Source organism: Cucumis melo, chromosome 4 (assembly GCF_025177605.1).
Source record: "Cucumis melo cultivar AY chromosome 4, USDA_Cmelo_AY_1.0, whole genome shotgun sequence".
In the NCBI taxonomy this organism is placed as follows: Eukaryota; Viridiplantae; Streptophyta; class Magnoliopsida; order Cucurbitales; family Cucurbitaceae; genus Cucumis; species Cucumis melo.
Genome location: NC_066860.1, coordinates 1714647 through 1727589, shown reverse-complemented (window position 1 = coordinate 1727589; position 12943 = coordinate 1714647). Strand labels below are relative to the sequence as shown.

Sequence of the window (12943 nt, the reverse complement as noted above, 5' to 3'; positions counted from 1 at the left end):
TATCACCACCAATATACTTTAGTCTTCTACTTAACATTTCTTGATATTTATATCCTGTTACGTGGGTTTTGAACTTTGTACATGAGCTTAGGTTAATTTTTACGGTTGTTGTTAGTTTGAAAGTACAATTTTTTTTTTTTTTTAATTTGATAAATTAGTGATTTAATTTAATAAGAGGTTACCAAATATGTTGGGTGAAAGCAGTCAAATGTGGGTTTCCACTAATAGCCAACCAGCTCTGAATTTACAATTTGACCCCTTTCATTTCCTAATTTTTGCATACATCCAAATCTGATGTGGCGCCTATATAGCCGCCACCTTGGATATAAAATTTTAAAATCCCCAAGCTCCCCGCTATTGACTCCATTGATAAATATTCATTATTTATTCTTTTAAAAAACACAAAAAAAAAAAGTCTTTGTTTTCTTTTTCTTTTTTTAAGAAAAAAGTAGTTTCCGAATATTTGATCCAACCTATTATGAATATGATTGCTCTATATTGTACAAATATATATATATATATATATATTTTTGTAAAAATAGTAAAAATATTTATAAACTCTGTGATAATTCTCTTCAATAATCCTTCGATAGTCGATAGCCGTCATATTTGTCATGTGCAAAAAAATGTGACATGGGCTGTTTTTCTCTAAATTATTTTGTCATCTTATGTTATTTTCCTTTTTGTTTCTTTTGTCATATTTTAATTATAGGTCCATATGGATTGATCATCTAGTTGATGGAGATAAGATGTATAGATTAAGGTTAGATGATCTAATGTCAACATAAATTTCAACGACGTCAAGTAGGTATTTAGCTTCAATGATTAGAAGGCTTTCAAGTTCTTAAAATTTTATCAAGAATTGAAATTTGTTATAAATTTTTGTTTTTAGCTAATATTGTTTGTAAAAGTTTGGTGAGTGGGAAAATATATATAGAGATTGGTATTATGAATTTGTTGATTTGTTGTGTGTTTTATGACACGTGGAATTGGGAGAAGTCCAATTAGACTCCACGTAGACATGTTTGGTTCTCCCACAGGTCCCATATTTAGAAATAAATGTATTTTATATTGTTATTCAACGTCGGTGCCCAAATTGTTGAGATTCTAAAATACTATTAAAAACAAACCATTGATTTATTGTTATTATTATTAGTTTGGTTTCTTTATCAATTTTTTTTCCTTGCCTTTAAATACACAAGAACTACTTGTGTTTAATATAATTATTTTATTTGATAGACAAGAAACAATTACAACAAACAACGGATTAAACGAACGGACTCTCTGTCTATATTATAAGGAAAGTGGGTTTTCTTAAAATTTTGAAGGCGTAATTTTTGACATTTCAATATGCTCCATCAAAATGGTGTCTAATTTGAGTTTGTCAATTTTGACTAGATCTCAATTTGAATACCCGTTTATATTTTAACAAGTTCAAATACAATGTTGGATAGAATTAAGGTTTAATTGCAAAACAAATTCGCAATAAAAAGAAAAAAAGAGTGGCTCGTTTTATCTATAAGAAATGTGAATCTTCTCGATCTTTCAAAAGCATGATTCTCAACATCTCACTGATTTAAAAATAAGAAAATTAAAATAGTATTATATAAAATAAAATATAAGGTGAGTAGTTAGAGAACAGAGATATTCATTTAACTCGTCCTGAACAAGGCAGAAAATCTCCGAATACACAAGGAATGGGAGAGGGAGTGGAAATTGTTTTTTTTCCATTTATATTTCACCTCGGCCTCAGTCCCACCCCAAAAGAAAATAAAGAATATATATATATATATATATATATATATATATATATATATATATATATATATATATATATATATATATATATATATCATACACAGTCCTGTCCATTGACATCTCTATTAGAGAATCAAATTATACATAGTTTTTCAAGTATTTTTTAATACACATGTAAGATAAATTCAAATCATATATTTCTTTGATTATTAACACATATCATATGTCAATTGAGTTATGCTCACTTTTACATATAATTAATATTCGTTACATATCAACCCACAATTACTATTTAGCGAGACAAACAAATAACCCACGACCCACAATCTACCCATCATTATTTTTCTTCCAACAGAAATTTAAACAAAGTTATTTTCAATAATTTTACAAACTCTAAAAGGTGTAAATCTTAAACCTATCATTAAACTTTCACAAAATAACACTTAAAAATATATATTATAATACCCAATTGCAATCTAATTAACCAAATCACTACTTAATTTTAGAATTTAACTTTGTTAGATTCAATTAGATAAATTTTCAACCTATCTTAAAATTGTTTATAACTATAATGTGGATGATGTTATATTATAGTTATTAAATTTATAAAATTTATATGTGACGACCCTTCCAAATTATCCCATCTGTAAGGATTTATACGAATAAACATCTTGTTATAACTTATAAAATAAGTTCATTATTATTTCTTCATTCCACGACCGTACAGCGAAGTATCTCCATTTTTAAGCGCTGACCTGGCATCCTCATCATCTTCTTCTTCTTCTTCTTCTTCTTTTTTTTTTTTTTTTCTTTTCTCTCTTTTTTTAATTTAATCCTTAAAAAACAGGATATTGATTTGAAAAAAAAAAAGGAAAATTGTCAAAAATTTATTTACACTTTATGAATTTATTTTTATTGGTTTTGATGTATAAATAGTTTATCATTTTTTTTTCTATTTAAAGAAAAAGCCTAAATTTTTATAATTTTTATTATAAATAGTTAAAAGATAATATTATTTTCTATGCTTAAATTTAAACATGACGAGATAACAATTTAGGTTTTATTTATTGATATTTGTAACAATAGTCGAGTATTTGTTATAAAAAATCACTCAAAATCGAGGATGGACTTAAATTATGAAATTTCACCAAATTTGAATAATATTTCGATAATAAGATTTAAATTGCAAACAAAGTAAATTTATTGAATTGTTAACGACTAAAGTTCAAGAAAGGGTTAAAAAATAAAAAGTGTAGAAAACTTAATTATTTATTTTTTAAACATTATATTCAATTTTGATTTTTAACGATGACTATATAATTAAAAATCACTTTTAGTTCAAAATAAATGACAATTTAGTCTCTATACTGAACTTTAAGATTTAATGAGAAGATCAAGCGAGAAATCGGCCAGTCTCAGACATGAGACAGAGCTTTAGGTTCTCATACGACATGAATATGAATAAAAACAAGTCTCTTTCACGCTACGTAGGAGAAAGTTCAGTAAGTTACAAAACAAGTTAATGAACAATTAGAGACTCATTACAAGTACAGTTCAACGTCTACGTCACAGAATAATAAAAGTCGACATTTTATTTTGATGAAATTTTCTATTACAAACATTAGTTTATTACAAATTTTTAAATAACAAAAATTAAATTGTTGCCTTGTTACGAAATTGAAAAAGCATGTATTAAATTATTACACAACAAAATTTAAAGATGAAATTGTTAATTTTATATTAGTTTAAAGACATAAATGCAACTTATTTTTAATCATAACAAAAAGTTTGAAAAAAGTTATATTATTATTATTATTATCACTGTTTTTATATTGTTTTAAATCCTCATTTTTGCAATAAATTATTAAAACAATTTAAGTTCAATAAAAAGAAATAGTAGGGCTAATTTGTAAGTTTGAAAAGTATATATATAACTTTTTTTGTTTTTTAAAAAACTCTTATTTGCAGACATCGGTAACTCAACTGTTATAATGCTTATACTATAAATAAAATTAGAAGTTCGATAGCCTCCCTTATTGAATATTTGTTCCTAAATTAATTTTAAGCTAAAACAACATCTCTATTTATGTAAAATTTGTTCGTTTTATTTTTTAGATTTTCAATAAATTTTAAATTTAGTCCTCCACTAGTTTAAGGTAGTTTTTTTTTTTAATTACTCTTTGTTTTTATTAAATTTTTTAATAAAAATTATATATTTTGACCTTAATTTTAAAAGGGGAAGAAAAGGGAAATTTTAGTTTTACTTAACCATGGTCCAGGGTGGATTAAACCAGGGGTTAAGGACCGTGGTTTAATGGAGACTTTTTGGAAAAAGGGGTTCGGTCCCGTCTCTAACTCTCATAGAGCCCTTCCGTTCTTCCACTTCCTCCAAGCCATTAACTCCAAACAATAAAACTTATAAATACCCATTACTCATCCGTTTTCCAATTCATTCAACTCTCTTCCTCTCATCCACCACAAATCTCCGGTATGATCTTCCCTTTCTCTCTAGGATTTTCGTTTTCTTAATGCGATTTTCAGTTCTTTGATTTTTTTTTTCGATTAACTATAAATGTAATTGACGAATTCAATCTTCGACTGTGTTATAGAGGATACGAAAAATGGCGAATGAGGGGAAAGATAACGGCGAATTCAGCTTTGTGAGTGATGGAGGATCGGAGACAGGACGGAGAGGACTGCCGAAGATTCACACGGAGAAAAACGCGCCGACGACAGAGAGAGATATATGTCATGATGATAGTACGACACCGATGAGAGCTCGGACGTTGGAGCATCTTCATTCACTGCAGAAAAAACGATCGACGCCGACCACTCCATTGACGGACGCTCAGGGAGTTTTTTCCCCTGTTTCTGAAGCTGAACGTCAAAAGCAGCAGCTTATCTCAATCAGGTATGTATATACCATCGTCTCTTCCGATTTTCCAATCACTCGCTGTAAATTGTGGATTGTGGATTGTGATGATAGAAATGGTTAACCAAAAGTAGTACTTCAAAATGAAAAATGGCTATTGTTGTTTTCGGAGTTCATGACACGATAATGATAAAGATTCTTATTCATCAATATTTAGATTTTATTGAACTATTTTTCTATCTTTGAAGATATCCAATTAAATTGAAATTATTAATATATTATATATATATATATATATTTCAAATAGCATATTAAAGACAAAATTTAAAAGTTATATACCCATTGAACATCTTTACAAAAACAATAATTTACAAAATACAAATTTAGGATCCGATTTGATGGGCTAAATAAAAAAAGCAACTTTTTTTTTTTTAAAAGGTTATCCTTTTTTCCTCTTTGTGATAAAAACAATTTAAAATATACTTTTGAAATTATTTAAAAAATAATATTGAGTCGTCATCAAATATTTTAATTTTTTTTAAGATTTATTTTTAAAATTAAATGACGTTTAATAATTTTAATGTTTGCGTTTTATTTGTGTTTTTTTTTTCTTTTAAAAATTGGTTTGTAATTACTACTTCTATTTTACAAATCCTTCTCTTTAGGAGTTTTTTTTCAAAATTCAAACGGAACTCACTTTTATTTATGGGAAAATTTTTAATTTTAAGATTAGAACAAAAAATAAAAATGATTATATGAGAAATAAAAAAAAATTGGAACAAAAATTTAATAAATAGGTTAGGGTAAAAAAGTTTCCACCGATAGCATAGGAAAATTTCTAGAGATAAAAGAGAATGGAATCTGACGTGGGTGTGTGAAATTTTGACACGTGGCAGTGCTTCACTTGCGTCGCTGACAAGAGAAACTGGGCCGAAGTTAGTGAGAGGTGATCCAGAGAAAAAGACCGAGGCCCAGAAAGCATCAGTATTGGACCATCTTCATTTTGGAGAGCCCATATTGAACTTGAGTGATAGTGCCCTCAAGTTCACCCACATCCTCTACAATCTCTCTCCCGCCGGTAAGAACTGTCAAAAGTCCTCATTATCAACCGTCCATTTTTATTTCTTCAGATGAAGATTTTTCTTTATCTTAATGAAAAACGACAGAGCTTTACGAGCAAGCTATCAAGTACGAGAAAGGGTCATTCATAACGGCGACAGGGGCTTTGGCCACTCTTTCAGGAGCCAAAACGGGAAGATCGCCTAGAGACAAAAGAGTTGTTAAAGATGACACCACTGAAAAGGAGCTTTGGTGGGGCAAGTAAGAACATCCCAATCCCAAAAAAAAGGATCAATCAAACGTCGTCGTTTTTGGCATTAATTAAAAATTATTGACATTTTTTGTTGTTCTTTGTGTTGTAGGGGATCACCTAATATTGAGATGGATGAACATACTTTCTTAATCAATAGAGAGAGAGCTGTCGATTACCTGAACTCCCTTGATAAGGTAAAAAAATATTCCTCTTTTAACTAAACTTATACGGATATTTAAGAGACTGTTTGACCTAATAAATTACAGCAACTTCGCTCTTTGTTTGGCTTAAACTGTTCGTGGGTCTGCGACTAAAAATATCGCTTACTGCTTACTAACTTGTGGTAGGCTTCATAGCTCCAAAAGTGAGTGTAGTTCCCTTAAGAGATATGATTTCCTCCCACCTATAGTAGGAAAAAAACATACTCCAAATATAATTGACTTGGAATGTGTTGGTACCCATCTTTTGAGGTGTATTTTAAATAATTTTCACTAAAAAAAATTTAAATAAAAATGAGTTTTTGGAACAATATTTTTTTCAAGTCAATCCAAACCAAGTCCTTAGACTTTTAGTTATAGGTTAAATTATAACAATTAAGTTCTGAAGTTTAAGAGTATCCAATAAATTTATTAGTCATTAATTTTATGTTTTTTTTTAGGTTTATATGTGATACTTTTGAACTTTTTTTAGAAATGATATCTAATATGTTTTAAAACATTGAATTTTGTATTTAATGTCTATAAAATTTCATTTTTGTACGTTATTATTTTCTATATATTTAATATAAATTTTTAGCATAATATAGTGTGGAGGTCAATAGTTTTGCATAAAACTCAAAGTTCTTAACTTTGTTTTAATGATAAGACACCCTTTTAGACAAAAGCAATATTTTATATTATATATTTATTTTCCAACGGTTGGAAAAAAAAAAGTCAGAAATTTGGATATCGTAAAAGTCTAAAGATATTTAAAAGGATTTGGGATTAGTTGACCTTAAAATGCCAGAGGGAGTGGGTTGCTTGAAAGTCCTTTATGGAGAAGTGCAATGCCCAATTCCGAAGGATATGATTTGTTATTTAATAAGGTGGCAGCGACCATTTAAAAAAAGTAATTTGTGGATAATTCGTAGTTCTAATTAATTGTTAGTGTAGAAATATAAAACACCACGGAATCACGTATGTGTTGGGTCCACGTCGACATCACCCCCATTTTCACAGATTTCATTTCATGGTGGGTTCCTTCCTTTTCCATGATTTCAGCCATTTTGTTGGGATAACTATGCTGTTTTATTTTAATAATATACTTTCCTCCTTTTCTGATGATAATATATAAATAAATAGCTTTCCTCCCCTACCCATTACAAGAAACAAACAATATCTACAATTTACCTTTCCTTTTCAAGATTCTGTTGAAAAATTTGTTCCAAAATATCAATAAAAAATGATGATTTCGACCAAGCTGGAACAGGTTCAAGCAACTTGAAGTTAGCATTGGGCTGGTCCGACTCTTAAAATCTTGGCCGAGACCCAAGTTCACTGAGATTTAGGCTAGCCTTTGGGCTTCCAGCTCGTCATGGTGCTGGGTTTGTAGTCAACATATGGTCCAACTTTCATAAAATCTAGAATTGATAATCAATCCAATTAATCGGAGCTTTCGAGAAAATTGAGTTCAATATCGCGTTTTAGGAATACTTGTTTAACTACTTTTGTCTTAGAGCTATCTACTACATTGTAGCTGCTAATGGGAGATTCCCACCATTGAAATATGGAGAAACTTGTTTTTTTAACCCTTGAGTTATGTTCGAGTTAGTATCTATAACGTATAGTTATTTACTTTTTGAAATGAGTCAATAATAACTATTTCGGGTCTTAGATTCACTAGTAATAATAACTTCGTGTGACTCTTTTTCCAGGTATTTGTGAATGATCAGTTCTTGAACTGGGACTCCGAAAATCGAATCAAAGTCCGAATTGTTTCAGCCCGAGCCTATCATTCCTTGTTCATGCACAACATGTAAGCAAGTTATTAACAAAAAAACATTAGATTTCTCTGCCAAACATGTTGTGCTTTCCCAAATTCATACTTGTTTTGATGGCAGGTGCATTCGACCAACTGCTGAAGAACTGGAGGACTTTGGGACTCCGGATTTCACAATATACAATGCTGGGCAGTTTCCTTGTAATCGTTACACTCACTATATGACTTCTTCCACCAGTATAGATATGAATCTTGATAGGAAGGAAATGGTCATTCTTGGTACTCAATATGCTGGAGAAATGAAGAAAGGCCTCTTTAGTTTAATGCATTATCTTATGCCGAAGCGCCAGATTTTGTCTCTTCATTCTGGTTGCAACATGGGCAAAAATGGAGACGTGGCCCTTTTCTTTGGATTGTCAGGCATGTCTTATTATGACTTCTTTGAATTAGTGTTCTTAAAATCCATTGGCAGAGCCTTGAGGATCACTCTTTATTTGGTAATGTTTCTATAGGTACTGGGAAGACCACGTTGTCTACAGATCATAATAGGTACTTAATAGGGGATGATGAACACTGCTGGAGTGATAATGGTGTATCGAACATTGAAGGCGGTTGCTATGCCAAATGCATCGACTTGTCGAGGGAAAAGGAGCCTGACATTTGGAATGCTATCAAGTTCGGGACCGGTAACCTCAAAACTTACTCTCTTATGGTCAACAGTAAAGTAAATTGTGGTTCTGTTTTGCTTAGCAACAGAAATCTAAAATGTTTGTGAGCTACATGTTTATGTAGATTAACGGTTGTGCTTGTTTTTGGCTGCAGTTCTTGAGAATGTGGTGTTTGATGAGCACACTAGAGAAGTTGATTACTCTGAAAAATCTGTTACAGGTATTAATTAGACATGACTAGATGAATAGATTGCCTTGAACGTACAACGTTTGCATATTGAGTTATTATCCTTCTATTCTTGTCGATACAGAGAACACTCGAGCGGCGTATCCCATTGAATACATTCCGAATGCTAAAATCCCCTGCATTGGCCCTCATCCAAAGAATGTAATTCTTCTTGCTTGTGATGCATTTGGAGTTCTCCCACCAGTGAGCAAGCTGAGCTTGCCTCAGACTATGTACCATTTCATCAGTGGATACACTGCTTTGGTATTTATTTACGACTTAATTCAATCATTCTATCCATAATATTAAACGATGCAATCTTATTGAGCTTAAAATCCTTGTTGCAAAATCAGGTGGCTGGAACTGAGGATGGTGTGAAAGAGCCACAGGCAACATTCTCTGCTTGTTTTGGAGCAGCATTCATAATGTTGCATCCATCCAGATACGCAGCCATGCTAGCTGAGAAGATGAAAAAACACGGTGCCACGGGATGGCTCGTAAACACCGGTTGGTCAGGAGGAAGGTACAACATAACATATCTATATTAAGCACTATATGCCCATAAATTCAGCCGAACTCATTTTGGTCGTAAGCTAAAACTGATCTCTCTCTCTTTCCATTCTTCTGTAGCTATGGAAGTGGTAACAGGATCAAGTTAGCCTACACAAGGAAGATTATCGACGCAATCCACTCAGGAGCGCTTTTGGAAGCAAACTACTCCAAGACTCGAGTGTTTGGCCTTGAGATTCCTGATGCTATTGAGGGAGTTCCTTCACATATCTTGGATCCAATAAACACGGTTAGTTTGATTATAAATTTTTATCATTTTCACTTTCAATCCTTTGTGTTAGACCTTATTCTTTGTGGTCTTCTGAACCACAGTGGTCAGACAAAGATGCCTATCTGGAGACATTGCTAAAGTTGGGTGGTCTGTTTAAGAAGAACTATGAAGGGATCCATACTTACCAAGTGGAGAGGGACAGTAAATTGGCTGAGGAGATACTTGCAGCTGGGCCCACTTTGTAATAAATTGGTAAAATGGAGGAGCATTTCATGGATTTGGATAAAGAATGATATCATAAAATGACTGGCGTTGGTTGTAGCTTACAAATGAATGTGTGAAAGCTTCAAAGTTGAGAGTTTTTGCGGATAAATAAGATATTGCATAGTTCATAGTTATTTTTCCTGTGATTTATGTTGTAAAATCATAAGGTTTATATTTGTTATTTGTGTTTTCAAGGCCTGAACTATTGTATGGTCTTTTAAATTGTAATTTTATAGCAGAATCTGCTGATGAAATGTAATAGATTCAAAATCTACACATGAATAATATGTCACGTTGACTTTTAATAGCTTTATGTTCCTTCTAATCTATCAAATATTACTTATTTTACTTGAGAATAAGATCAATCAAGAATTTTGAAATTGAACAATCACGTTCATCTCATAAGGATCAATCAATGAATGTGATACATTGTGTCTAAAAGTACAATTTGTGTTATCTTTAATCACCCAAAATAAAATGAATTAGATATAACAATCAAAACTTTGACTTTAACAATCAAAACTTTTACGGAGTCGATGGACGTGGCAAGAGATTAACTAAAGTGCATCAAGCAGATGTTTCATTCCCAAGAACAATCTGCACTCCACATTTTCATCAGAGACAATCCAATTGAGAATAATGGTAAACAAAAGGTGATTAGCTGATGTATCAACATATATGACTGAATCCCAGTAAATATATAGCTATGTATATAAGTAACTGAAGGGTTGTAACCTCAACAGTTAAATTATGGGTCGGGGGTCGAAGAAGAACCTCTAAATTACAACTTTTGGGGCTTGATAAGTTTATTTTTCCAATTACCCAGAAATGTACGAGGTCAAAAGTTTCAGTTTTATGGCAGAGAAGTTCATATACTTTCTAAGATTCACTGGTTGATGTCGTGTCGTCTTTGTGCTTGATCATACCAGAATCAACAAGAATTGGAACCTCAGCAGCAAGCCATGGTGCAAGTCCCAAACAAAGAGCGTGAGCAATTCCAAACCTAGGGCTGCAAAACAAATTCCAAATCGGGTTGGCTATTTCTTTACGCAGTAGGTTCTAAGGCATATCAATGTACTTCTTTAACGTGTAAGCTAGAAAAACAACACTCAACGAGCTCCAAAACAGTCATAATCTTAAGGTTTTTAATCCTTTGAAAGAACAACGAATTTAATAAAGTCAATGAAACAAATAACATTTCCAAAAGTATGGTTGCTTCGATCTTTTAGATGTGATGCCAAAATGAGCATAGCTACGCAATAATTAGCATGTATTTCTTTCGAGTCTGGCTCAAATCCCCTACCCCACATGTTGTGCTCAAAAGAAGAAAAACAATAATAATAAGAGACTGTCTCACTTTATACTGTTGTCATGTGAATAAGAACGAACCTGAATCTTGTGTGATTAACCATATTCTTAATAACAAAGTATATACATAAAATTGATGTCTGAAGTTAAGTATATACATAAAATTGATGTCTGAAGTTCTAAACTATCATCGTCGTACTGATTTAACTAAAAGAGATCACATGATTCCCATGAGATAAATTATGAACAAAACTGGCTCCAAAGTAGAACATCTGGAGATAAGAACTTATAGGTTTAAGGTTTTCATTCAAAATAAGACATCTACTGCCCATAATTTGAAAAAGCAGAGCCTGTTGAGTCCATGCATATCATCATGGCAAGCATGCATTCAAGATATCCTGGAACCCTTAAGCCTAAAGAACCAATTTAGAGCTTTAATTACAAAATAGTTCAGCCTTTCCAGAAAGTGGACAGGTCTGCACACACGGGAACTTCAGGATTTCTTTTTTTTTTTTTTTTTCTTCCCCCTTTTTGTTTCTTAAATATCAACCATAATTTAATTGAAGATAAATGAAATTACCAATTTTTCGCCCATAACGGCTTGAAATGAATGGTTAAGCAGATCTTACCACCTCTATACATCTGAAACAATCCACAACATCAGTTAAATTAGGTTTCAATGTTGAACTGTGAAAATTTTCAAAACAATCAAAATCGATCGAAACACAAACCTTCTGGGTTTTTCCATCGAGCTCCGGCAGCTCAAGCTCCGGCGCTGTGGAGGGATACGTGACGGGGATATCGAATTGAAGATCGAATTCGTACTTGAGAAGGTTGTGAATGTACCAGCACTTTCCGATCCATCGTGTTCCTTCTGGATTTGCAGCTGAGATCCTAAACCAGTCGTTGTCATTTGATTTGTTCATCTGGGTGTAGGCTATCAATGCCTTGTACTCCTCCTTCAGTCTCTGCGTCCATGCGGCGCCATCTCTGGGCCCGGCTTTCGTCGTTAATAGAGGGATTTGGGTAAGCGTCGACTTGGTATTCGGATCCCAACCCTCCATTGTTCTTCTTTTGCTAAAACCCTAAACCAGATTCCGATCTCCGTCGATTCCTCCAACTCCCCCTGTTTATGTCTCGTGAGATGTGGCCGTCGATTGATTGTTCTGATTCCCATATGGACCTTACGCTTCTTCTAAATGTACAGGGGCATACTCGTAATTCTCTTTTTTTGCAATTTACAAAACTATTGAACTTTTTTTTTTTTTCTTTTTTAACATTTTGAAACATAAAAACAATTGAAGTAACGCTCAAGATTAAATGAGTAGGTGTGTCGTTTTGAAACATACAAATCAAGTTGAAATTTGACTTAAAACTTGTGAATAAAAAGTAGAGGATGATTCTCGTACTTGCTTCTCTTTATGTATGTGTCAGGAATGAAGAGTGAAATTTCAATGCATGTTCAGATCTTGAGTTGCTTTTATAGAATGGGGGCTACACCATTCTCTACATGCTAATTCGAGTCCTTTCAATGTGTTTCTCACATGCGTAATGGAAAAAATTGTGGAGGTCGTCCAACATAAGATTGTTTTAAGATAAGCACGTTTAACTTTAAAATAAACACGTTTAACTTTAAAGTTCATACGATTAAGCAATCGAAAATAATGTGTATGTTGTTGGCATAGATATGAGCTTTTAGTTTTTTATATTATTGTTAACTATGCTTTCACACCCTTGTGATCGGTCTTATTTTAGTGTGATATTGATTCATTTATGA

The 12943-nt window shown here is 32.2% G+C and overlaps 2 protein-coding genes across 3 annotated transcripts; one reads left to right on the top strand and one right to left on the bottom strand.

Annotated features, from left to right (window-relative positions):
* The first annotated feature begins 4069 nt into the window (after positions 1-4069).
* On the top strand, positions 4070-10165 carry LOC103503632 (phosphoenolpyruvate carboxykinase (ATP)). The gene is made up of 13 exons (XM_008467889.3): positions 4070-4246; positions 4368-4669; positions 5527-5708; positions 5797-5950; positions 6052-6136; positions 7855-7955; positions 8041-8339; positions 8432-8605; positions 8742-8807; positions 8899-9077; positions 9167-9336; positions 9444-9612; positions 9696-10165. Exons 2-13 carry the CDS (start codon positions 4380-4382, stop codon positions 9837-9839), a joined length of 2013 nt encoding a protein of 670 aa, XP_008466111.2. The 5' UTR covers positions 4070-4246; positions 4368-4379; the 3' UTR covers positions 9840-10165.
* Positions 10166-10411: 246 nt separating this feature from the next.
* Positions 10412-12568, bottom strand: LOC103503631 (ubiquitin-fold modifier-conjugating enzyme 1). 2 transcript variants are annotated; one of them, XM_008467887.3, is made up of 3 exons: positions 11898-12568; positions 11747-11808; positions 10412-10867 (listed from the first exon to the last, which is right to left on the bottom strand). In XM_008467887.3, the coding sequence occupies exons 1-3, from the start codon at positions 12228-12230 to the stop codon at positions 10738-10740; spliced, it is 525 nt and encodes a 174-aa protein (XP_008466109.1). In that variant the 5' UTR covers positions 12231-12568; the 3' UTR covers positions 10412-10737. The 2 variants fall into 2 exon arrangements, with proteins under 2 accessions (XP_008466109.1, XP_008466110.1); XM_008467888.3 differs by having other exon boundaries at positions 10489-10867; positions 11796-11808.
* Between the last annotated feature and the right edge of the window lie 375 nt (positions 12569-12943).